The following is a 25,970-nucleotide window of genomic DNA, read 5'->3' as shown; positions in this document are numbered from 1 at the left end:
AAACTTACCAAAGGTCTTCTCAGTGCTTCAGACAGAGAACTCCCGACACTGCTCCTGCTAGATGTTGGAGCTGCACTTTATTTGTGTCTTTACAATGAATAACTGGTGGTTCTTCTTTAAAATCAAAAAAAGATAAATAGTTGCTTTTATCTACCGGGAGCTGTTGGACTATCTTTAAAACAGCAAACCTGGCAGTGTTATTTTCTTCCACCTTTGTGCATTTTATTAAAGTAATATCACATTCACTGTATTCAGTTCCTCAGTTTCCACTCTCACCACTAGATGTCACACTTGACACATGGCAGGAATGAGGAGGCATTAAAAAAAAAGAACATAATATAAATGTGTCATGCAGAAACTCATTATCTTGGAGTAGAAAGCACTGAAGGGTCCTGATTTCATATTCGCACATCATTACCTCTTTAAAACATGTTTTTGAATTGAATCAAATCCCTTTTTCTCACATTAACAGGCTGTTTGTTCTGTACTACATTTATCTGATGAGACAACACCACTCTTGGTCCTTATCTTTTCCCAGTAGATTTACAGAGCTAACGTTGTATTGTATATTTTATTGGTAGCTCTGGATCTGGATTCGTCCAGCTGATCAATCTACTGAGAAAGCATTAAAGTGGGTTGTGTACCCTCATGGTTGAAATGCACTTATTGTAAGTCACTTTGGATAAAAGCGTCAGCTAAATGAAATGTAATGTAATGTAATATTAGTTGTTATCTTAAGTTGAGAAGTGTAGATCGATCAGTTTGGAACAGAGAGCAGAGTTCACAGGACTGTACTCAGAATGAGTCCTCCAGTGATCACACTGCAGATCATCTTTTAGACGGACATGTCACTAATCTGCATCCATAAATAACATTCTCTGGAAAATGATCAATCCATACCAGATCACCTTGTTCAGGTTGTACAAATAAACAAGAAGCAGGAACATGACTAGACATGTCACCGGTCTGTCACAGAGTCAACGCGCACACAGAAAGAGAAAACAAACACATAAGTTCACATAACTTGCACATCTTGGCTTGCACACAATAGACTCGGAGCTAAAACTAAAACCGCAGTGAAAAGAGAGATCAGATATTCCAATTCCAGATGTCTCAGACAACCGATTGAAACAGGCCTCGGCTGTTTTATACTGAAACACTCAAAACTCAAAGTACTGCACTTAAGTACAGTTTTGAGGTACTTGTACTTTACTTGAGTATTTCCACTTGATGCTACTTTATAATATCATTAAATATTCTACTATCTACTGCACTATATTATTATCTGACAGCTTTTGTTACTTTTAAGATAAAGATCTATATTTTCAAATTAATACTAATTTTTAAAGATTAAACCAGTGTTTTCCAAACTTGTTAGCTTCTTACAAAAATCAGTGCATTGTCGGTGTCACATTTAGATATGTATAAATTGTTAACAGCGCCACCTAGTGGTGATTCTTCCCTCTAAACTTCTAAAACTTCAGTTTTCATAATTTAATGATGTCATATATAATCAGATCTCTGTCAGAGGACCAGTACTTTTACGTTAAAACTTTAAGAACATTTCGCTGCTAAAATTGATGTACTCTTGCTTAAATGTGATTTTTCATGCAGGTAGAAACTTTACTCACGCAAAAAAATAAGTTTAGTCATATTGCCCATAAGAATAACTTAGAATAATTGTATTTTGCACAAATCATTTATACCGTATAGCCTTTATTTAACCTTTTTTTTTTTTTACCTGGTCAACTGTTTTCTTTATTAATGTGTATAAACCACACGATGCCGTAGCCTAAAGTGAAAATATAATTCAATGTGATTTAATGCACATTAAACATCATTTTCTTGAGACTTTTCAGTCGCCCACACTTTGATAACAAACAGTCTGTTAATACACTGGACTCCCACACTGACAGTCACTATATGCACACAAATCTGATAAACAATTTATTAACATTTTGAGAAAAACAACAACATATAGAACAACAACATTTTTCATGCCAGTCTACCGTCCCTGCAATGATTACACCAGAGCTGAAAATGTGACTCTGACCTGATAAAAGGTTTTGATGGGAGGAAGAGGAAAAAGGAGACAACAGATGAAGTGATGACGGGTTGAAGGTGGAACTTCCTGAGACCAGTTTTTCAATGATGCTGATAATATGATCAACTGTTCTACTTCACCAATGACACACAAAAATAAATGATCTCTAAACTATCAATGGAAGCTTACTTTTAGAGTTTACAGATTATTGAGACTGTTTACTATCAATAAAATAAAGTTAATGTTTTACTCTGACTGAATTATAATTTCTTTGTTAGCTAAGTTTTCTGTGTCTCTCTCAAAAAAGAAAACAATCCTCTGAAATTCTTCTTTATCTTATTCATAAAGAACAATGAGAAAAGTTTTTGTCAATTTGTGTAAAATCACAAAAACAAAAACAAAAGCTTTTTTTTTTTTTTCCCCACAAATTGAGATGTGTAAATGTTTAATCCAGTTTTCCAAATAATCTAGATTCTAAAACATTTAGCATTTTTTCTTTGTTATATTTACGATAACAGACACGGATCCTCTCTCTTGAAGAATAAATCTAGAGATGTGAGTATTTATTGTCTGATTTCTGGGTCCCTCTCTCTACTGGACGGTGATGACGCCGTCCTCCCAGCTGAACTGGTTCACCAGCACGTCGTCTTCCTCCTTCATGGAGTTGAGCAGGTACCTGACGCCGGCCTTCACACCCGTCTTCACACCTGCACCCAGGGCGTAGCCGGCCACCCCGGCGGTGCCGCCCGTGGCCACCATGAGGGCGTCTGTTCCCAGGTCCACGACGGTGAGGAGGGCTCTCTCCTTGGCCATTTCTGAGCAGTTGACGGAGGCGTAGTAGACAGCTGTGCCGAGGTTGTAGAAGGTGCTGACCCCAGGGATCCACTCCACCACGTTGTACACGCGCTCCTCGCTCCTGTTGGTGCAGCTCCTCTGAGCGCTGCGCTTCACCCGATGACCTGGAGCGTCTTCTGGGGCGCCGCACTGACGGATCCAGCACTCTGACTCCGAGGACTCCGACGGCAGGATGTGGCTTCCTTTCTTCAACACTGCCCGGTACAGACCGGCAGTGAGAGGCCCGCCGCTGGTCACACCGGCACACAGGACTCCCAGCTTCTCACAGCCGCTCACAGCATCCTCCAGTCCTCCGCTGGCTCCTTCCACAGCCGCTCCCACCAGCAGGGTCCCATTCACCCGGGTCCAGCCCTCACAGTGTCCCTCCGGCTCCGAGGTGCCGTCTCCCACCGCAGCCAGCTGCTGGATGTTGAACATCACAGCCTCTATGTGCCGCCATGCTGGATCTCTCTCCGGAGGCGGCGCCGCAGGTGTAGGTTTAGGTGCCGACTTGCTCGTCCTCCTCTCTATCATCCCCTCCACCTCCATCAGGAGCTCGTCTGTGTCAGCCACTCCCAGCAGGCCGTACAGCTTCAGCACCAGGGTTTGGGCCTCCTGTGGGCAGCCTGCCACCACCAACACGGGCACCAAAGAGAGACCGAGCAGCTCCTGGGGGAACCCGGAGGACAACGGGTCATCCATACTGCTGGCAGACAGCAGCTCCTCACAGCTGACGTTCCCCCGAATGTGGAGACGGTCTTGGATGCGGCCCTGAAGCTTCGCCCCGAGGAGGGAGGTCACCCGTCGGGCATATCGGAGTCTCTCTGAATGGGACCTTTCTGCAGATGGGAGACCAGTCTGGGCAGAGAGAAGGTCCTGTCGGGCCTCCTCTTCCTCTCCGTGGACGTCAGGTCCTGGAAGCAGAGTGTCTCTCTGTGCCAGAGGAGGTGGAGCCCTGCAGAGCGCCTGTTCATTCAACAGGAGCTGGATCACAAGCAGCCACTTCAACCTGGAGAACATCATCCCACACTGAAGAGATCTCTTTAACAACACTGAAACTAGGAGTGTAAGAAGACAACAACGTAAGAAATTATTCATCCTGGTCCTGAAAAAACAAAGTCTGATTACAATCTTGCAGAACAACATGTTTATATTCCAGTGCAGAGGTCAACGGGCTTTTGTCCAAAAGTTTTGTGGTTGCTCCTGTTTCTCTGCATAAATATTTACCAGTAGGTAACCTTAAAATTATTATTATCACAAACAAGAGCCTCAATAAATCTCTGTCACTAATAAAAACAGATTGTCACATCAGGAGTGAGGATGCCTGTACACAAATACAAAATAATCAACATTTTTAAATGTTCTTTTGCAAGAACGAGGAATGCATTCTAACATGGAGCCTAAACTGAAGCCTTCGTACTCGACCTCTTTTTCTCTGCTGACTCCAACTAAAAATAGAAACACTGTTCCACCCACAACTTAATATTGAAGTGCATCTTTTGATCCTCTCTCAGCTCTTCGTCTTACCTCAACGACAGTCCGGTCTGGTTTCCTGCAGTCCACAGCGTGTCAGTGCGACCGAGAAGGCTGCGACATGCAGGATGCTTTCTTTTTTTGCTTTCCCCCTTTTCTTAAAACACGCATAGCGCTCGTCTTTCTCTCTCTGTGCCTCCAATGAGCGTCTCCTTCTTTACACATGACATCCCACAGCCCTCCCTCTGTATCATCTGTCTCCCTGCTCCCTCTTGTCTGTGGCCTCATTGCTCAATGGGGAGATCTGGGCCTGAATGTTGATTCATGTGAAGAAAGTCCATGTGTTCAAAAGCAGTTTTGTTTGTCTGCCCTTATATCCTCTCATCACTCCCTCCCTCTCTCGCCCCCCTCCACGCTTCCTCCTCCTCCTCCTCTTCGTCCCTCTGCTCGCTGGCAGGTTTTTGTTTTTGACCCAAATACTTGAAAGAAATCTCCCCCTCATGCCGTGAGCGAATTTATCTCTCGCAGGCAGGAAGGGAAAAGATGGAAAACAGGGCTGTGAGGTGAAGACGTGGCTCAGCCACACAATCAAACAAAAAACACACCGAAATTCAGATTATTTTAGTGTCTGACAACCTCTATAATTCATTTGAGGTCATTTAAGAAAAATCCTCTGAGACTCTTATAACACACGATATAAGAAAGTCCACTAAAGTTTTAATGTGACTTCACTTCACAGTGATGATGGATTGTCTTTAGTCTCAATCAGATTTTAGATGTAAACCTATTAATGGGAACTTTTATTGATTTTAGGTAGAAACAATAAACTAAAATAACCAAGTATGCTATAAGAAAAGAATAAAATATGTTCTCCAGTCATATATTGTGTTTGTATTTACTCTGTGACCAACATTTAATACAAAACGCCTCTCAAAGAATTTAGCCTTGTTCCATTCCCACTTTTACAATACCTCTCTCTCCCTTTCACTCCCTCTTTCCTTTTGCCCTTTCACACACTTACACACACACTTGCACACACACACACACACACACACACACACACACACACACACACACACACACACACACAGACACACACACACACACACACGGCTTCACTCCATGAGAGTACGCCACAGTTTTTTTCCCTCCCCTCAGTACAGTGAGAACAAAGGTTTTTCAAGAACAAATAGTCGACAGCAGCCATTAACCTCTACATCAGACGATGGCTAAAAATTATAATCTGTACTTTCAACCAATGAATCCATGAGTACATCTGAGCTGGTGTCGTTCTTCTGTGTCTTTTATAAAGACATATTATATTATAAGACAGGTTTAGTTGAATAGTTCCTTTGAATAAAAAACCTCCGTTCAAAGTGCTGTAAAACTCAGCAAGAGGAAGGTATGCAGCAGCAGGTCACAGATGAACTTTGCTCCAGCAGCAGTTTACAGATGTTTGATTATGAGACATGTTGAGTTCACAGCACTAGCACTACCACAGACAACACGAGATGATCCTCCTCCCTCCTGCATTCAAATGTGCTATATATATATATATATATATATATATATAAAATAAACTTGCCTGATGTGATATGTGATATGATACAGAACTCTCTCAAACAGGGAAAAAATAAACTGAATATTTTATTAATCACACCATAAGAAGCCAAACATGGTGGTAGATGGACCAACAGAAACCCAAACACACATTTAGAGTTAAACTTCTCAGAAAATAAATTCAACTGTATAAAAAAAAGAAAAAATTACTCAAAGCAGAAAACAACAAGCTATTTTTGTTTTCCAGAAAAGTAAGGTGAAGTCTTCTGTCTTTTCCTCAAACTCACTTTAGTTGAAAGAGTTGTGTTGATGGAAAACATCTGACACTTAAAGATGCTATGAATTACATTTTATTTAAAAAAAACAATGAATCCAGATGAACCCACAAAGACACTCTGACGTTTCTCTCTGCTCAACAGAACAGTTCAGCTCCGTCATCATCGTTTTGGTTTTGATTATTTCTGTCTGAAAACTTTGTTCACAGCCACAAAAGACAGTTTTCAACAGAGAGACACAGTTGGCGACGCAGTGGAGGATTTAGAAGATGAAGAGCTACCCTGGAAAACAAAAAATATATGTAAACCAGAGTAAACATGAGACTAACACTCCTCAGATGACCAGAAACACCACACCTGCTGAGTGTTAATCTTCTGCTGGATGTGTAAACAGGCAGCTGCAGCAAACAAGTTCACTTCTCAGCTTTATACGGTTTATAATGTGTCGGCTCACAGCTGAAATTATTATTTTAAAAGGGTCGTAACTCCACATTTCTGTAAGATGCTCAATATACGAGCTGCAGACTGAACAGAACATCTCTGTGTCAGAAGAAGGTGTAAAAGTTTCGGGTGTTTGGATTTAGGAGCAAAACTCAGTCAAACTCTACACAGATGGTGTCCAACGGGAAAACTACTGCACACAAAACTGAACAAATCTGCAGGATTAAACTGCTAAAAACAAAAAGAAGGTTGGTGAACACCAGCAGCACGATCCTCGGTCAGATTAAACAGACAGCCGTCATCACTGTGTTCTCTCACCTATTTAATTGAGGAAGTCTGGACATGAGACAGCAGCTCCCCCAGATGGCTAATTGGATGTTTATGCAGTCATTTCTGCAGGGAACTGACACTGCATGATTAATGCCCTCGGGTCCAATCAGAAGTTATCAGAAGCTGTTTTGTGGTTGTAATTAACCATTCGGGCTCTGTGTTACCTCCTGTGATGGTGGGAGGAGGGGGGGGGGGCGTGTCTGTTTGATTGACAGGCCTGCGGCGCAGTCAGTTTTCCGCTATTGGCTATTGGAGCTTGATGTCCTCCGGTTTCCAGTCAGATCAGTCAGATGCACCGCTGGCTCCTCCCCCAGCTCATCCAAATATGGTCACTTCCTGCTCCAAACCGCTCCGAACTAGCAAGATGGTGACGGACAGAATCTGAACTGGAGGATTCATAACGTTCACGAACCAACGGGCGACGTCACTGTCGGTTGTCGTTCGAGAAAAACAAACAACCCCAAAAATATTTGTTTCACTTAATGCGAGTTTTGTTAAAAAAGGACTCATCTGTTGAAAATAAATGTCTGCTGCTGTCGTAAACACAGTGTTCATCAGAAGTGACGTGAAGTGTTGTTTGAGTGACAGAAGGATTTCTGTTCAAGTATCACCATATAAACTGCTGGTTTATAATGAAAGTTTGTGGACTGAGGGGTCATCCAGAAGGTTTCCGCTCCTCGTTTCAGACCTCATCGACTCAGAGAGCCAAAAAACTCCCACGCGCTCCCACAGCAGCCAATCACAGCGCAGACAGAGCAGGGCGTCGCTACGAGTCCAGTTACACCGGCGCATTATCCACCCCATTTCCTGGGACACACACACACACACACACACACACACACACACACACACACACACACACACACACACACACACACACACACACACACACACACACACACACACCCTGTGGTTTTTCGGATCCGTCCGTCCTATCGTTGTGAGGAAAGATTTGACCGAATTTCCTGAAATTTGGCACAAACATTTACTTGGATTTAAAAGATGAATTGATGAGATTTTGTTGGTCAAAAGGTCGCGGTGACATCACCAACATTCGTGGCCACAACTACAAGTTTCACACAAAAGTCCTAAACTTTGAGGATATTTTACATGTAAAAGGTCAAAGGTCAACTTCAGTATGTCATCAGAAGGTTTTCTGTCTTCCCGTGACTATATTCCACATGTGGTCAGATCCTGACTGAGGACTGACTGTGATCGAAACATCCACGTTTTTAAAATCTGCAGCTTCTTTGCAGCAACTTCGGGATTTGAAGCGTCGTCCGTAGTCATGGCAACAACTTTGTGTTCTCTCAGAATCCGATTTATCGGTTGTTTATGATCCGAGTCTGAGCAGACGTGGATGGAAACTGGAAACTGGACTTGAAAAAGACTTTCACAAGGGAAAGGAATCAAACGCACGACACGGAGCCAGACTGAAGTAAACAAAGAAGTTATGGGAGCAGGTTTGGTTAGCTGATAATAAATATCAAGAATAATTGACTATTCTTAAAATATTAATAGAAATGAATAATTATGGAGCAGCATACCGGTACCACGGCCCAATAATCAAACTGTGAATACAATCAATAAAACCACCGTGTGGTTCGCTGCCTGCTTCAGTTTAACGCCTGTCGATTGTCGTTTGCAGCGTCTGAAGTCGTGCTGGAGAACGACAGGCGTGTGGCGGACTTCATGATGTCGTGGCCATCATCCGATAGGAAACCGGTGTTTTCATTTAAACCCAACTTTGCACCCAGGTGAGCGGTGCAATGCATGATGGGGGTTTCGATGCAGCCTCTATTGTCCGGTCCCCAAACAACTGTTAAACTAACACAGGCCGGGCAGGCAGGAAAACGGAGGTTAAAGACGTCTCTGGGAGCTGAGATACCGACATGGCTGATTACAGAGTGGCTGCAGGTGAGGCAGGTTGGGGAGAGAGAGAGAGTTTTACAAGGAGTATATATTAAAAAACCGAAAGGCAGAACGACCAAACACAGTGACTGTCTATGAGAACAAACTATCAGGAGCACGTTAAACAGTTCCTCATTCTGCTAGAACAAATAAATCCTCCACGACTAGTTCATTCGTTCTTTAATCACATTTAGGAGGTTTTACCGGGATAGAGGTGGGATAATGTGGTTTTCTGATTGATCCCGACTCAGTGGGACGACGATGATGGTGTGTGTGTGTGTGTGTGTGTGTGTGTGTGTGTGTGTGTGTGTGTGTGTGTGTGTGTGTGTGTGTGTGTGTAGGGGTGTGATGGGGGACTGGCTGGTGGGTGGAGTGCTAATTGGATGACAGATGAGCTGAAGCACTATAATAATCGGGATGGAGATGCTGGTTTAGACTCAGAGCTTCTTTGAAACTGATCACAGGTTCACGCTGACAGATCACATCAAGGTAAGAGAAGAAATAAACATGTTTTTATTCTTCTGTTTTTATTTTCTGTTTGTTTCATGATTCCTTGGTTAACTGGATGAAAAAATATGTTGGTTGATTTTCACTACAAAACATCGTTCTGCTGAGTTTCAGCACCTGGAACCTTTGCAGTGATAATCAACCTATAAATCAACGGCTGGCAACAACTGCTGTAATTTACCTTTTTATTTATAACAGTGTCTGTAGACAGTTTATTGCAAAGCTCTCTGCAATTTCTGGACTGTGATTTCCTAATAATTTCTGTTTAATCTAAAAAAAAAAAAGAAGATTTATTCATTATTCATTCAATTTTACAAACTTTATTCTTCTCTTATTCAGACTTGTATGAATAAGGCATATTGAACCTGTATGCAGCTTCAGCTGCTGTGAAATGACTTAAAGACTCGAGCATATATCGTGTTATTGGACTGAATGAAATGAAACGCCTCTGCTGTTTTACTTACAGCTTAATAAGGTTAAAATCACTGCGTCGCTCTTCACAAAAATGTTAAGAAAATGGAAATAAGTCCATCACAGGGTCACAAAACATCTGTTTAACTGATGAACAAAATATTTGGCATCAAATAACAACATAATATTTTATGTGATATAAGACTGAGATAAATGCAGTATTATCATGAAATCCTGTTGCTCCTGATAAGGAATTGAGTCTTAATTATTCTTGTTTCACCGTTACTTCATGCAATAAATTACAAATAAGCTGAAATGCACTAAAACCAGGAACATACAGCAGCAGCTGTCGGATCAGAGGAAAATAAAGAGACGTGTTTAAGAAAAGATCATCAGTTCATGGTGTAATGAAAGAAGATGAGGGCTTTCATGTTGTGTCTAAATAAACGTCAGCATCAGTGGAGACGGTTTCTGTGTTGATGTGCATCGGTGCATCAGTGCATCGGTGAATCGGTGCATCGGTGCATCAGTGCATCGGTGCATCAGTGCATCAGTGCATCGGTGCATCAGTGCATCGGTGCATCGGTGCATCAGTGCATCGGTGCATCGGTGCATCAGTGCATCAGTGCATCGGTGAATCGGTGCATCAGTGCATCAGTGCATCAATGCAGCGACTGTACGTCTCATTCAGGCATCAAACAAATTAATAAAAGTAAAAAAGAGCCCAGAAACATAAATCTTTGAACCCAATAGGCTGGTTTCTGGGTACTTTCACTGCCTTCACTGTTAAGTGTTACTTAATGTTAACTGTTAATGTTGGTCATTACAGTGGAAAACATTCATGCTTTATCTTATTCTTTGCTATCCAAATATTTCATCATTTTATTTGATAATACTCACAGATTTTTTTTTTATATTCGCCTTTATATATAGGAGGAAAGAAAATTAATCAAATGAAATTGTTATAGTTTTGCATGTTTCTCAGTGTAGAATAATTGCAGTAGTGATATTTTTGTATAAAGAGAAGATTGTCTGGAGTCTGGCAATATCTGAGCCCCGTTTGTGGGACACTGTATGGCTCAGCAATTTGAAGAAATATAAGCTTAGCGTCTGATGGAAAATAAATGTCCTCATTTTAAAACATTCATTTGGTACATTAACTTTATGTCATCTGCATATTTCAGGACAGAGTTTCATTAAAGCATAAAAAAGACAACAGAAAGTCATTTGTTGAAGAAAATTGCCGCCAGTTGTTGTGCTGATTGAATGGATGACATTAATCACATGATTTATATTCTGCTAAATTTACAGAGGAAGCTGATTTAAGCTTTAAAACGCATAACAAGCATTTGGTCTTTAAAACAGGACGTGAAATAACAGCTTCTGTGGTGTGCAGAGCACTTTCTCGTGTGAATGGGAGTTAGTAGAGTACACAAAGGCTGAGACTCACAAACACTGGGTGTCTTTGGACTTCTTTCTATCAGTGAATAGTGGAGAGGCCACGACGTTAAGCCCTTAAAGCCCTCTGAGCCAAAGGCATCAAAGTCTAAAGTTTAAGGATGTTTCAGTGTTTAACTGTGAATTTCAAACGGGCAAATACCATAGGAATGTATACAAGCCTTCCTATAACCTCAAAGTTCAAAAGTTTTAACACCTAAACTCTGAAAAGGTTTGAAAAAAAAAAAAAATTAATTAAAAAGTTTATTTAACAAATTATGTTGAAGTAGCTGAGTGGGACAACAGACGTTTCCATGTTGGACTCGTCACACTAAGATATTTGGAACCTCATATGAGACACTTGAGGGTCAAATATTAATCCGTCAAACTATATTTGTAAAGACCTTTTGTGCAGGTTCGTGCGATTCATCGTCCTTCAGAGGTGATGTGAACAGTGAAAAACTATTACAGCCCTGTTTCCATTGTGTAAAATGTAAATAAAAACAAAATCCAATATATTTGCAAATCACGTAAAACCAAATTTGATTGAAAATAGACCAAACACAACATATCAAATGTTGAAACTGAGAAATTGTGTTGTTTTATGAAAAATATAGTCTCATTTTAAATTTGATGCCGGCCTTTTTACATTCTGCACAGCATCCCACATTTTTGGGGGGAAATCGGGATCGTATTCAAACCAATACAGTTTTTTTTCAAAAGAATATTCATATAGAAGATACACTCTCCTATTTTAGAGCTCCATAAAGCAGCCTCATCCTGGATATGCACCGTGTTTATTCTGCTTTAAATATTGGGACTCTTCCTCAGAGCGATGGAGAAAACTCCAAACTGCTGCAGTGTTGCTTCGCTGGTCGCGCTCCTCCTCCTCGTCTTCCTTCCTGTGAGTTGTTGGTGTAAAGAAGACGCCTACATGTCTCTGAGACAGGTATTCGTCCTCCGATCCTCCGGCTCACCGCAGCACACGTTTTATTTGAAGACTGAAAGGCACGATGATGGTTTCCGCTTGCAGGTGAAGCCGGGCGGATGCGTCGGTGAGGACGCGGTGCTGAAGAGGTTTGGCGACGTGGACTACGACGGCTTTGTGAGTCTGATGGGACGGAGAAGTGCGGCTCCGCCGAACAGTGAGTTGTGTTTGTAGTTTCACACCCATAAATACTCTGACTGAGAATCAAACTGACCTGTAACTGTCTCCGCAGGCCAAAGAAACACCGCAGTGTCCAGAAAAAGTAAGAACGTGAATTCAGGGAGGAATATTTTTCTGCTCTGACTTCATCCTAACTTCCCGTCTGTTTGACTTTTCCAGGACATGTCGATGACATCCTGGATGATCTGCTGGGGCGGAGGACCTGAGAGTGACCTCACACAGCAGTTCATTCAGCAAAGCATTCAGCATTCTGCTGATTACATCGACTCCACTCACTGATGTATATGTGAGGAATACACTCGATCAATGGCTCTGTTGTTACTGTGTTTTTCAGCAATATTACAAAATAAAATCTGGTTATAATATCAAACTTTCTCTCGAAGTGTAATCCAGTTCTGTTTTTCTGTTTTAGTTCTGTTTCCTGGATCTCCATCATTATTATATCCTTATTTTTTAAAAACCCTTTCTGAGCAGCTTCATGACAAAGGACTGACTTTTGGCAGTAAAAGCTTGGCTGATTCGATATGTCCCTGCAGGTTGACAATTTGTTTACATTTTTTACATGTCTTTGGATCAAAAAGAAAGTAAACAGATTTAAAGATTAAGCAGCAACGCTCACATCCAAGTTGAATGACCAGCGCAGAAAAAGAGCTGTTCGCCTTCGACGATGATCAGACCACAGCTCCACCTTCACTACTCGTGTTCTCAGCAGAAAAGATTACCGTTTAATTCTCTCCTGTAAACAAATCATATATTGATCCTGTTTGACATTCCTGCACTGTAATTTCTTGGTTTGCATAAAAGCATCGTTATTAATAAACCTGTGACAAATTGCTTTTGGCTGATCTGACATTTAACTTCGAGGTTACCAGCTTTCATTAACATGTCAAATGGTCAAAATTCAAGAGTGTTCAGAAACTGTCAAGTTTGATTATAAAACAAAAGAGGCATGTGGGGCCAGGCAGACAGGAGCTGATGACTGAACTAGTTCCAATCCAGGAAACAACAACAAAACAAGTTATGCAAGACTGAAACTACCACCTTTGTTGACTTTATTTGACACAGTTTTGTCACTTTTGATGAGGAGCAGGTGAGGTGGAGCTGCAACTCAGGAGAGGACGGCTCGGCCACGTTACACAAATAATCAGTCAGACAAAGAAACCCGGGGAAACATCAGGAATCTGAGAGATGATGTCTGGCACAATGAGACAATGACAAAGTTTTAGAGGAGTTAAAGAATCTCCTCATTCACTCAAATGTTAAAAAGATGTTAAAAAATGCTTAATATTTTAAAAATGATAAATGTTTGAAAAAAGTTGAACGCCAGCATAAAAGTCCTGAAAGAGTTGAACAATTTCAAATTTAAATGTTGAAATCGGTGAGTATGCAGAAGTAGTGAGCAACCAAAAAAAAAACACATGGAGGAAGTCAGAAACAGGATGTCAATAGTGTAAATGCTGAATCAACATTCACTCAAAAAAGGCCAGTTATTTGTTCTAATTTCATTTCTTGGATACGGGAGAACACTGCCTCGGACGGAGGCGCTAAAATAGTTAAAACAACTACTGTAAAACATTACAAAGGCTTCAATCATCTTCCACGTGGAAACAGCCCCCAGCCCTCCGTTGGATGCTTCAGTCTGCAGGGTAAAGGGGAGAGAAGGTGTGTGGAGGACGGTTCCCCACAGAGAGCCTGTTTCACCCTCTCAAACGCCCACTGGCACTGCTCCGTCCGCTGGACCGGATCTGAGGCACCTTTCCGGGTCAGGTCGGTCAAGGGACTGGTCAGATCCGCAAAGTCCAGGATGAACCGTCTGTAATAACCCGCCAGCCCCAAAAACCGCCTCGCCTCTTTTAGTCTTTTAGTGCGATAGCAGCCGTCTTGTCCACCTGAGGGCTCACCTGCCCGCCGCCCAAATGGTACCCCAGATACCGAACCTCCCTCCGTCCAACTGCACACTTTCCTGGGTTGGCGGTGAGCCCCGTCTGCCTCAGGGACTCCAGCACCGCGCCCACCCGCTGCACATGCTCCGCCCAGGTGGTGCTGTGGATGATGACATCATCCAGGTAGGCGGCAGCATATGCAGCGTGCGGGCGCAGCACCCGGTCCGTGAGGCGTTGGAACGTGGCCGGGGAACCGAACAACCCAAAGGGTGTTATGAGGTGGAGTATAACAGGACCCAAATGCAGGCTCACAGACTCGGGTATCAGTTCCAAAATACAGTCTTTATTCCAACAAACAAACAAACAAACAAACAAAAGGTGGCACCTACAGCGTCCACTTCCTTCCAAGTCGGGAGGGCAACTCAACCGACTGATCCGGGGAGACGCAGCCGGCGGGACAGCGGACAGGACCGCTGGAAAAACAGTCTCTATTCTCCGAGTCGGGAGGGCAACTCAACCAACTGATCACTCCGACAGGTAGCTCTGCAGCAGGAACAGGAACAGGAGGAACGGGAACGGGACGGACGGGTGACGGACGGGTGACTGGCGGTCCTTGCGGTGATCAACAGGCACTCGCAGTAACTCGCCATGTCTAGCTGTTGCTAGTCGTTGTAGTAATGCACCGACAACCAGAGGAGTGCCGGGGCAGGGTAGATATAGTCCGGGGAGGTGATCAGGGAGATGCAGCACACCTGCAGGAGGTGATCAGGGAGATGCAGCACACCTGCAGGAGGTGATCCGGGGTGAGTGGCTGCAGCTGCTGGGACTGGTGAGGGGCGTGGCCACGGGAGGTGAGGAGAGGAGGACACAGAACAAGCAGACAGGGGACTGAGGGGACACAGGAGGAGAGGAGAGGAGGACACAGAACAAGCAGACAGGGGACTGAGGGGACACAGGAGGAGAGGAGAGGAGGACACAACAAGCAGACAGGAGACTGAGGGGACACAGGAGGAGAGGAGAGGAGGACACAGAACAAGCAGACAGGAGACTGAGGGGACACAGGAGGAGAGGAGAGGAGGACACAGAACAAGCAGACAGGAGACTGAGGGGACACAGGAGGAGAGGAGAGGAGGACACACAACAAGCAGACAGGAGACTGAGGGGACACAGGAGGAGCGGAGAGGAGGACACAGAACAAGCAGACAGGAGACTGAGGGGACACAGGAGGAGAGGAGAGGAGGACACACAACAAGCAGACAGGGGACTGAGGGGTATGTCTCCAGTGGACCGGGGGAGGGTGTTGGGGGGGCCGGCACCCTGGATCACCTGACCTACATCCGGGAGTGGACACGCCCCCAATCAGTACCTCCTGGAGCTGAACCAAACCACGCCCCCCCACCACACAGCTCTGTGCCACTCGTCATTTGCGGGCAGAATTATTCACAGATGAGGGAAAGAAAGTTCATGAACTATGAGCGGCACATCTGAGAAACTCGAACCCACATCCTCCCTGAAAATAAACAAGGAAGACAAATACGCTTTTTACGACAGATGTTACAACATCCTCCCGGTGGGACGTCAGAGGACTACGATCATCACTGTTCAAACACTCAGACGGAAGAACGTGTACAATAAAATATGCATTTATTTATAGTGATTATAGTACCATTCAATAAAAAGGATCCCCCACACTGATTTTGTGCTCACACACCGACACAAACATTGAAGTGTACCGACTCTGTTTAGACGTCAGCACCAACATAAATACATCTCAAATATAAATACAGCGCTGTACACCTTTCCCTTTAAAAATGTACTATTGAAGAAGATTGTCAAGGTCTGGATGTGTTGAGTGACTCCTGTCAGACAGCAGGAGGCGGAGCCTGCAGGAGGCGGAGCCTGCTGCACCGCTGAGCAGCACTTCACAATAAACTGTGAAACATGCAAATTTGGTTCAAACTGGAATTTTTTTTTTAATACAAAACAGGAACAAAAAGAAAAAGTGGAACATGCTGTGTTCATGCACAGACGGGAACTGAGTGTAAACACTTCCAAAAAGGTCTTTGTTCATTTTGAACCTTGAAGAAAATAAAAGGTTTGAGTGGTTAAAAGGACAAACGGCCTCCGCTCAAAAAAAGTACTTTCAATTTACACACAGACGCCAAATTCACTGTTTGAGACGGCGCTTCTTCCTGTACTTGGTCATGACTGCATCTCCCAGATATTCGCTTCTCTGTCTGGCTATGAATACTTTAAAATACTCATAACGTACTAACAACATGAGAAACGCTCCGACCTGCCCAGACGTTAAAAAAGCAAACACGCTTTCGGGAATTAAAGTGTATAAAAGAAAAAAAAAGAAAATCAGGCTAGTTTTAAGGAAGTGTCGTGAACGAGTCGTCCGCTGGCTCGTCTGAAGGCCGTTCGCATTACAATGGAAGGATTCACGAAGATCAGACTCCATCACTGTCATCGTAGTAACGTCACAGTGCAAAGTCATGTGTGCAGGTGATGGCTCATACAATCTCAATTTACAAGGCACAAGCTAATGAGTCAGCGGGAGGGCGGAGGGCGGGGGGCGGGGGGTGTCCGTGTGTTCAGTGTCGTTTTCAGGAAGCACAGACAGATATCTGTACCGTGGGTTGTTTGGAGTCGATCGGGGAAGATAAACCAATGGAGCGTTTCCATCCCAGGAAACGCCCTGAACGTTATCGCCATGACTGCACAAACACCGGTGACGGCCGATCCGTCCTTACGGTGGTCTCGTCTCTGGTGGAAATCTTTGGCTGGATGGTCGGAGTTCGGTCATTTGGACTTTTTGTTTAAAGCATCGCGGGCGCTTCACGACGTTTCTGTCAGCCACGCAGAAACATGAAACAACGCTCTCCTACACAAATAACTGGATGTCGACTACGGTCTATATCGATTTGGTTATGGAAAAGAGATGATTTACACTCAGATGCCAGTTTATTAGGAACACGTAGCTAAAACTGATGCAGTCCTAAAATAACCCCCTGAATGAACTGTAGGTTTACTTTTGTTTGGTCTTCCATCTCCAGCAAACAATAGCACGACAACAAAAGGGGCCGAGAAGCAGCTCGGCAGGTTCTCGCCATTTCGTCTCCTTGGATTATTGAGCAAGGCACACTGCTGGGTCCAATTCTGGTGTGTAAAAACATGCTGGCAAAGAAAAGAGTCTTTCTTCTTCATGGTTACGCTGCATTTCTCTGATCTAAGTGTACCTAATAAACTGGCAACTTTCATTAAATTAAGGCTGAGAGTATATGAACATTTACTTTTCCAAATGTTGAGATCATATTATTGTTCAAACATTTTTGGGACTAAATACGAGTAATTCACTCGACAGAAAACTGCCTTGATTTTTACTAAATTGATAACAGACAAGAATTATTTTAAAAATAATAATTGTGGGATTAATAAAGTATCTATCTATCTATCTATTATGGAATTAATTATTCATGAATTGTACTCGGTAGCTCCTAATTGTTCGAGTCTTTCGACTTCTCTCGTGAGGTTTTGCTGCTTTTCTTTGTTTCACGTCATAACAAACGGATCATATTCAGGTTTCTGACGGTTCGTTGGAAAAATAAACTATTTGAGGTCATTAAACGGGCATTTTCTAAACATTTCATACACCAAACAATCAGCTAAGTAATGTGAGAAAATAATCTGTAAATTCATCGTTAAGATCATCGTAAATTGCAGTCGTAGTCATTTAAATAAACCTTTGACTAAAAATGCTAAAAATGACAATTTGAGGCAAATTTAAGACTTTGTTGATGTGAAATAAAATACAAAGTGATTAACAGTGAGTAAAAACATGAACATAACATTACAGTCTTCTATGTTGTGAACGCAGCAGCCTGTCAAACTATTTCAACAATTTTGTCACGACGCTCCACAGGAAGTCGGAGACTTGGACATCTTGGACATCTCTCAGTCATCCATGTGGCAAACAAAGTCAAACAGGTCCAGCAGATTTGCAAAAAGTAGAGTGGAAAATCAAATTTCAGCCGGATGGCTGGAGTTAGGAAGGAAATCTAACTCTAATAAAATGGAAATTCAAAATCTCTGAAAAAACGCTTTATGGGTTTGTTTACAACCTAGAGTCAGATAAGAAAACTGAAATAATGTAAATGAATCACGTCTCCGTCCTTCAGTTCACATTAGCATCAGTCCTTGAGCTCAGGAGTCCCCTGACAACACGTCTGCACGAGGAGAAACTTCAGATCAACCGTAGAAATATGACCAGTTCCCCCCGACAGATCCGCTCAGCGATCAGCCCGCCGGAGCGGCCGGAGGGTCTTTCGCGGCTGCAGGAGGGGGAACGGCGTCCTGTCTCCGGTCCGTCCTGGACGGATGAGCCGCCTCTCCTCGCTCTTCATCCGGAGACGCCGGCTCGCTCTGCTCCTCTGCATCGGACTGCTCGATGCCGTAGCTGGCCGGCGTGGGGGGCCGGTACCGGTATCTGTAGCCGAAGGCACGCAGGTGGTAGGTGTAGTACTCCAACAAATACATGACTGAAGCGTCCACATAATGGAAAGACACCGACACGTCCGAGCAGCAGTTTGGACCCTGAGACAAAAACAGAGAAGGTGTGACGCGTTAAAAGATATTTCGCCGTCACATTAAATAACAAATTACAGTTTGGACACGACAAACCTCAACATTTTTACGAGGCTGTAAAAGCGCCGCATGAAAGAAACTCTGAATTGGTAACAACTCAGTCATTTCTCTGAACTCGTTGACGCTACGGCGGCTCGACAACAAACCGAGAGACGGTTTCTTCGCACCGCTTCGGGGTGACGCCGACAGTAGAGGAGCTCCGGTGTGGGCTGCACTCACCTCTGAGATGGGGTAGTAGCAGTAGCTCCAATACCAGAAACTCTTGGGGAACTTGGCGGTGAGGTGCTGCTCAGGGACGAAGGGGTGAAAGGTCTCCCGGTGCAACGTGTCTCTGGAGTCTCCCGCCAGCACCCCCACCTTCTCCATGCACTGCCCCATCGCCAGGTCCTCCACGGAGGTGGTGTGAGTGCACAGTTTGCTTTTAAAACCTTCCACGAATCTCCGCAGAGCCTCTTTGCTCAGCACGTAGCCGGCGCCGCCGCTCATGTAGCCCTGCTTGGTGTAGGGCTTGAACCTTCGGCCGAAGTAGATGGGCTCGTCGGGCGTGTGGTTGGCGAGAGACCAGCGCAGGTTGTCTACGATGACGTAGGTGTCGTCGTCCGCCTTCAGGAACCAGTCGGCCTCGTCGGCGTGGTGCTCGTAGGCGTAATGGAAGGCCCGGATGGTTTTCCAGTACAGCTGATCGCGGCCCTCCTTCGTGCCTAATCCCACCGTGGGGAAGTCGGGGTCGTCCACGGAGCTCATGAACACCACGATGTTGCAGTGGCGGCTCCACGTGGACTTCACGTGCCGGGCCTTCTTCTCCAGGTTGTTGGGGCCCGTCATCACCCAGCACAGAATACGCACCTTCTTGTACAACTCATCAGCCATGCGGCTATCCTCACCTGGTCGGGGGGAAAAACATTAACGTCATTTCACACCGTGACATCTTTTAAAAAAGTGGGGAAACACAAGCAGAGGAGCGGTTGAACCTCCTGGAGGGGAAATGAGTGCATTGAAATGAGGCAACGTTTTGGTCATCTGTGTTAAAAAAAAACAACTAAATCCTGTACCAGTGACTCAAGATTAAAAGGTAAGATTTCATATTAAAATGATCCTTTAATGGCCAGTATTTTAGTGTCCAATGGTCATTAAGTGTATGTTTCCTCCGTACAGATAAATAGAGGCTATATGGTGGGGATGTTTAGATTGATTAGTATGAAAGTTAAGTCAGAGACGCAGAGTACACACACGGTGTGTTTACATGTACTGGTCACCAGAGTACACACACGGTGTGTTTACATGTACTGGTCACCAGAGTACACACACGGTGTGTTTACATGTACTGGTCACCAGAGTACACACACGGTGTGTTTACATGTACTGGTCACCAGAGTACACACACGGTGTGTTTACATGTACTGGTCACCAGAGTACACACACGGTGTGTTTACATGTACTGGTCACCAGAGTACACACACGGTGTGTTTACATGTACTGATCACCAGAGTACTCAGAGAATCCGGGTCTGTCGGGGAGATGAGAGATGAGGTGCTGCAGTAACCTGGTAACCATGACGCTGCATTCACAGGTGAGAGCGTGACTGTGGAGTATTTAATCTTGTATATGATTTTAAATAATTCCTAATCCTAGGCATGATATAAAAATGTAGATTTACATGATACAATCCAGCATTTTAAAAACATCTTGGGCTGAACATCAGATTATACAACAAAGTTCAGGTAGAAAAAAAATATCGAACTGGATTCATGTATGAGGTCTGGTTCGTAAGGCTGCGTAGATATTTAATAACTGTGACCACAAATCATAGATGAGACTGACTTTGAAAAAGTTTCTCAGGTCAACTCCAAATTAAGGATTACTGGTTTCTGGTTCTGTCCACTTAAATAATTAAATGAACTTAAAGCAGGAGACACTTGTTCCTCAGAGAGCTTTCCCAGCTTATATTTATTTAGCAGTATTTGTGGTTGTGGTTTTGTGTGTGTGTGTGTGTGTGTGTGTGTGTGTGTGTGTGTGTGTGTGTGTGTGTGTGTGTGTCTGTTTGTACAGAGAGAAGGATTTCATTGTTGTCAGCGTGAGTCCACAATATGTTCCCAATTCCTGATTTACAGAGAACAATTTCATGTAATTAACATAACTGTCTTACAACAATGATGTTATTGTATGCTTCATCTAAATAAACAGTGCAGTGAATAAGCGCACTTGTAAAAAAATGTTGGGAATCGGGTTTCTTTGGATTTCTGCCTCCGATTCCAGGAACTCCTTTTCTCATTCATATGAAATTTAAGAGACCTGCTGGAGAAAACCAAATGTAAAGTCCTTACTTAGTTATTTATTAACACACTGATTGTATGATATTTAAATTAAGTAAACCACACCAGGTCAAGCTGAAAGCATGCAACACCTGAAAAATGATTACCTGAAGAATGTGATTGAATCTCTTAAATATGTTAAAAGATTATGTAACCTGCAAAACTCCCGAGAAATGAACACTTTACCTGCGTGAATGAATGAGTGTCATTGTTGAGATGTATTTATATAATGTGTTCATTGTTCCTCATTTTCTGTGAATCCAAGTTTAACCAGCTCACGTCTTATGACGACGACTGATTGTAATCATTTTTACTTTTACCCAAAGCTCGATTAAACAGCAACTGATATTGGTTGTAAAAAGTCGGTGGAATCAGGTTTCGTTGGATTCCTGCCTCCAGTTTGACAATTTACATAAAATTTAAGCGACTTCCTGGAGAAAACCAAATGTAAAGTAGTTATGTAGCTGTGTATTATTAACATACTGATTATCAGCATTTTATATTTAAATGAAGGAAACTGTAGCTGACCACAGAGAAAGCCTGCAACTATTGAATAACATTGTACACAAAAACAATTACCTAAAGAGAGTGATTTAATCTTTTACATGCTTTTAAATGTTATGTAACCGGAGACCAATAGTTGAGTGAATGTGGGAATATTAAAACTAAAACAGAGGGTTGTCTAACTGAACCAGATCTGAGGAGGTCTTAAACTGCACTGTAACTTCTATCCTATTTTTAGCTTGCGAAAGGTTTTTAATGACCGTTTTTAATATTTTAATCACAGTTCTTAATACATTTTTAAATGATCTTTTCTTCTGCCCTATGTTTTTATGTTTTGATTACATGGAAAATATCCTATTTTGATAAATGGCAACTAAAATTTAAACATGTAAACAAAATTCCCAGATATTCCACAACCCCCCCCCCCAAAAAAAAAAAAAAAAAAAAAAAAAAATTACCAAAATCTCCTGACTTTCCCTGTCTGGAAAAGAGCTCGAGTTTGACCAAATATTCTACTTTACTCGATTCATCCGCAAAGAAAACACTCATTGTACATATTGTGTACTCTAATTGGGTATTTGATACACCTCAACACCATATCCCTCTCATCGATTAAATAACAAACAGAGTACAAAATAAAGTAGCTGACCACCAGCTTTACGTCCTCCCCTGTAAAACAGAGAGCTGGTTGACACTGAGGTGTTCAGGTAAGCTCCTGGAGGGTTGTGTTCGTGGTGCATGAGGAGGCAAACGGATGAACGGACACCTTATCAGGGGTTGATTCACTGAGGTTTGGCCCCCTCAAAGCAGACACCCAGCAGGTATACATGACAAAGGACGTACCGATGTGGTGAGGGTGCTTCAGGGTGAACAGAGCCGACCTCTCCTTCTTCCAGATCTTCCTCTCGTCCTCCAGTTCGTGCACGTTGATGAAGCCGCCGGCCTGCTGCGCCGACGCCGTCTTCTCGAACCACATCTGCCGCAGGAACACGTACAGAGTGAAGGTTCCCACCGCGAACCCCGCGTAAAAGGAGACTCTGGTTCCGAGGGCCTTCATGCTGGACCGGGCTGTTCAACTCGGCAGGAGCTGGAGAGGAAGAGGAGGATGAGGAAGAGGAGGAAGAGGATGTGAAGTTTCACCACGAAGGGTTTCGGGTTGTAGTTGAAAAGTGGGTCCGGTGAAGAACCGACCGAGTGACATGTGTCACTCCCTGTTTTAGGTGTGGTTTACTCACCAGCGATAACGCAGACACCATAGCAGCAGGACTTCCCTCCACCTCCTCCACCTCCTCCACCTCCAGCTGCTAATTCATCACAACACCAACTTTGAAAAAGAGAAATCCGGTCCAGTTTCCACCGAGACGACTGAGCTCAGCTAGCCATACCTCCGCGGCCCCGCGTCGACACCTCTCGCGGCAAAACACGAAGCGGAGTCCCCGGAAGAAAAGACCTTTTTTAATGGAGTCATAACCGGTCAATCATTAGCTCCTTCCCCGGCCGCTGGCGCACCGAGCGCTAAGCTAACTGGGAGTCCGTTATTCGGTCGACGCCGTTAACTCCGGTGAAGTCACGTCGTCGCGAGGCCACATCGGAAACGTGGCGGAGCTGAAGTGACCGACGGGACTAACGGGAAGACCCACGAACCCGGTAGTTTACCGCAAACTGTGGCCCAGATGAAAACATCAGCGCCGGATGAACGAGTGAACTCGTCCGACTGCTGCCTTCCGTCCAGAACAACGATCACTTCCGGTCAAATAATCCCAAATTAAAGTGCAGATGCGTGTTTTACTTCATGAAACTTTAAAATATTTTTTAACAGGGACTCATTAGATAAAACTCTCATGTTAGGTCTCACCTTTTCCTCTTACTTCTTTAAAATGTCCATATCCTGATGTTACGTTCCTTTTTTTAAAAAACATAACTCGACGTCAAAAAAATGAGGAACTTTATCTCGTCAGTAACTTCCGCCCAGCCTTCAACTTAAAACACCCATATATCAACGAGGACTCTGCACAATGAAGTTGAATTATAAAAATAAAAATAAAGTCCCCTGCTACAACAAGTCACCAAAATACCGCGATGTCACATCCAGTACAGACCCCATCCTTTTATTTACTTAGTTGTGTCATACATTAACAGACTTCAAACTAAAGTTGGCTGGCATTACTCTTTCTTTGTGTGGGGAAATAATCCAGATTATTTGTGTTTATAAATTCAGTGTACATTCAGTGAAGAAATCAGCTGCTCCTGAACGTGGCCAAGACCAGAGAGATGGTGGTCGACTTCAGGAGGAAGACGACGGCTCCACAACCGCTGAGAGTTCTGGGAGAGGAGGTGGACATGAGGAGGTGGACATGGTGGAGGTGGACATGGTTGAGGAGTACAAGTACCTGGTGTCTCCATGACAACAGACTGAACTGGAAGACCAACATCAACGCTGTCTACAAGAAGGTGATGAGTCGACTCTTTTTCTTGAGGAAACTTCGATCCTTCAATGTGTGCAGCGAGATGTTGGAGATGTTCTACCAGTCTGTTGTGGCCAGTGCATTGTACTTCACTGGGGTCTGCTGGGGGAGCAGCATTGGAGCCGGTGACACCAACAGACTTAACAAACTGGTTAAGAAGGCCGGCTCCATCATCGGCTGCAAACTAGATAGTCTGGAAAAGGTGGTGGAGAGGAGGACGCTGAACAAACTATTATCCATATTGGATAATCCTGTCCACCCTCTCCACCTGCTGCAGGGACAGAGGAGGACGTTCTCCAAAAGACTCCTCCAGCTCCGCTGTCACAAGGACAGATACAGGAGATCATTCCAGATACAGGAGATCATTCCTGATACAGGAGATCATTCCTGATACAGGAGATCATTCCAGATACAGGAGATCATTCCAGATACAGGAGATCATTCCAGATACAGGACATCATTCCAGATACAGGACATCATTCCAGATACAGGAGATCATTCCAGATACAGGAGATCATTCCAGATACATGAGATCATTCCAGATACATGAGATCATTCCAGATACAGGACATCATTCCCGTTACAGGAGATCATTCCCGATACAGGAGATCATTCCCGATACAGGAGATCATTCCAGATACAGGAGATCATTCCTGATACAGGAGATCATTCCAGATACAGGAGATCATTCCTGATACAGGAGATCATTCCAGATACATGAGATCATTCCAGATACAGGACATCATTCCAGATACAGGACATCATTCCTGTTACAGGAGATCATTCCCGATACAGGAGATCATTCCCGATACAGGAGATCATTCCAGATACAGGACATCATTCCTGTTACAGGAGATCATTCCCGATACAGGAGATCATTCCCGATACAGGAGATCATTCCAGATACAGGAGATCATTCCTGATACAGGAGATCATTCCAGATACAGGAGATCATTCCAGATACAGGAGATCATTCCAGATACAGGAGATCATTCCAGATACAGGAGATCATTCCAGATACAGGAGATCATTCCCGATACAGGAGATCATTCCTGATGCAGGAGATCATTCCTGATACAGGAGATCATTCCTGATACAGGAGATCATTCCAGATACAGGAGATCATTCCAGATACATGAGATCATTCCTGATACAGGAGATCATTCCTGATGCAGGAGATCATTCCTGATACAGGAGATCATTCCTGATACAGGAGATCATTCCAGATACAGGAGATCATTCCTGATACATGAGATCATTCCAGATACAGGAGATCATTCCCGATACAGGAGATCATTCCTGATGCAGGAGATCATTCCAGATACAGGAGATCATTCCAGATACAGGAGATCATTCCAGATACAGGAGATCATTCCTGATACAGGAGATCATTCCTGTCGACCGCAATTAGACTGTACAATAACTCACCTCTGGCAAAATCCATCACATAACAATAACACTGTCGTCTGTGTTCTTGGTTGTTTGTATATAAAATATATAGATATATACTGTACTGTATATACTGTGCATTTTATATTTTTTTCCTGCTATTTTATTGCTTTCTATTGTTCTATTATTATCTTATTGCTTCTGTATGCTGCTGTAGCAAAAAATTCCCCTCGGGGATTAATAAAGTAAATACCTAACCCTAACACCTGAAGGCTTTTACTGCTCACACTTGTCTGATCTGAACCCTCTGAGGGAGAGGAAGAAAAAAGCCTCCATTAGCGTATGTGACTTTGCAAAATTAAGCTTCATAATCACTTCA

General features: G+C 43.5%; 3 protein-coding genes across 5 annotated transcripts; 1 reads left to right on the top strand and 2 right to left on the bottom strand.

Moving 5' to 3' along the window:
- Positions 1-1,934: 1,934 nt before the first annotated feature.
- apof (apolipoprotein F) lies at positions 1,935-4,698 on the bottom strand. The gene is made up of 2 exons (XM_069154879.1): positions 4,406-4,698; positions 1,935-3,936 (listed from the first exon to the last, which is right to left on the bottom strand). Exon 2 carries the CDS (start codon positions 3,899-3,901, stop codon positions 2,636-2,638), a length of 1,266 nt encoding a protein of 421 aa, XP_069010980.1. The 5' UTR covers positions 3,902-3,936; positions 4,406-4,698; the 3' UTR covers positions 1,935-2,635.
- Positions 4,699-9,289: 4,591 nt separating this feature from the next.
- Positions 9,290-13,211, top strand: tac3b (tachykinin precursor 3b). Of its 2 annotated transcripts, XR_011178324.1 has the most exons (6): positions 9,290-9,357; positions 12,055-12,172; positions 12,257-12,368; positions 12,444-12,473; positions 12,551-12,677; positions 12,804-13,211. XR_011178324.1 is itself a non-coding variant. In XM_069151131.1 (5 exons), the coding sequence occupies exons 2-5, from the start codon at positions 12,059-12,061 to the stop codon at positions 12,595-12,597; spliced, it is 303 nt and encodes a 100-aa protein (XP_069007232.1). In that variant the 5' UTR covers positions 9,290-9,357; positions 12,055-12,058; the 3' UTR covers positions 12,598-12,782. The 2 variants fall into 2 exon arrangements, 1 of the variants encoding a protein (XP_069007232.1); XM_069151131.1 differs by lacking the exon at positions 12,804-13,211 and having other exon boundaries at positions 12,551-12,782.
- Positions 13,212-15,901: 2,690 nt separating this feature from the next.
- Positions 15,902-23,607, bottom strand: c1galt1lb (core 1 synthase, glycoprotein-N-acetylgalactosamine 3-beta-galactosyltransferase 1, like b). 2 transcript variants are annotated; one of them, XM_069154865.1, is made up of 4 exons: positions 23,593-23,607; positions 22,581-22,824; positions 19,141-19,805; positions 15,902-18,870 (listed from the first exon to the last, which is right to left on the bottom strand). In XM_069154865.1, exons 2-4 carry the CDS (start codon positions 22,792-22,794, stop codon positions 18,574-18,576), a joined length of 1,176 nt encoding a protein of 391 aa, XP_069010966.1. In that variant the 5' UTR covers positions 22,795-22,824; positions 23,593-23,607; the 3' UTR covers positions 15,902-18,573. The 2 variants fall into 2 exon arrangements, with proteins under 2 accessions (XP_069010966.1, XP_069010956.1); XM_069154855.1 differs by lacking the exon at positions 23,593-23,607 and adding an exon at positions 22,973-23,579.
- Positions 23,608-25,970: the final 2,363 nt, after the last annotated feature.

This window comes from Embiotoca jacksoni, unplaced genomic scaffold (assembly GCF_022577435.1).
Source record: "Embiotoca jacksoni isolate LCO1_2020_lvr unplaced genomic scaffold, fEmbJac1.0.p SCAF_1, whole genome shotgun sequence".
Classification (NCBI taxonomy): Eukaryota; Metazoa; Chordata; class Actinopteri; family Embiotocidae; genus Embiotoca; species Embiotoca jacksoni.
This window is presented reverse-complemented; position numbering and strand designations above follow the sequence as displayed.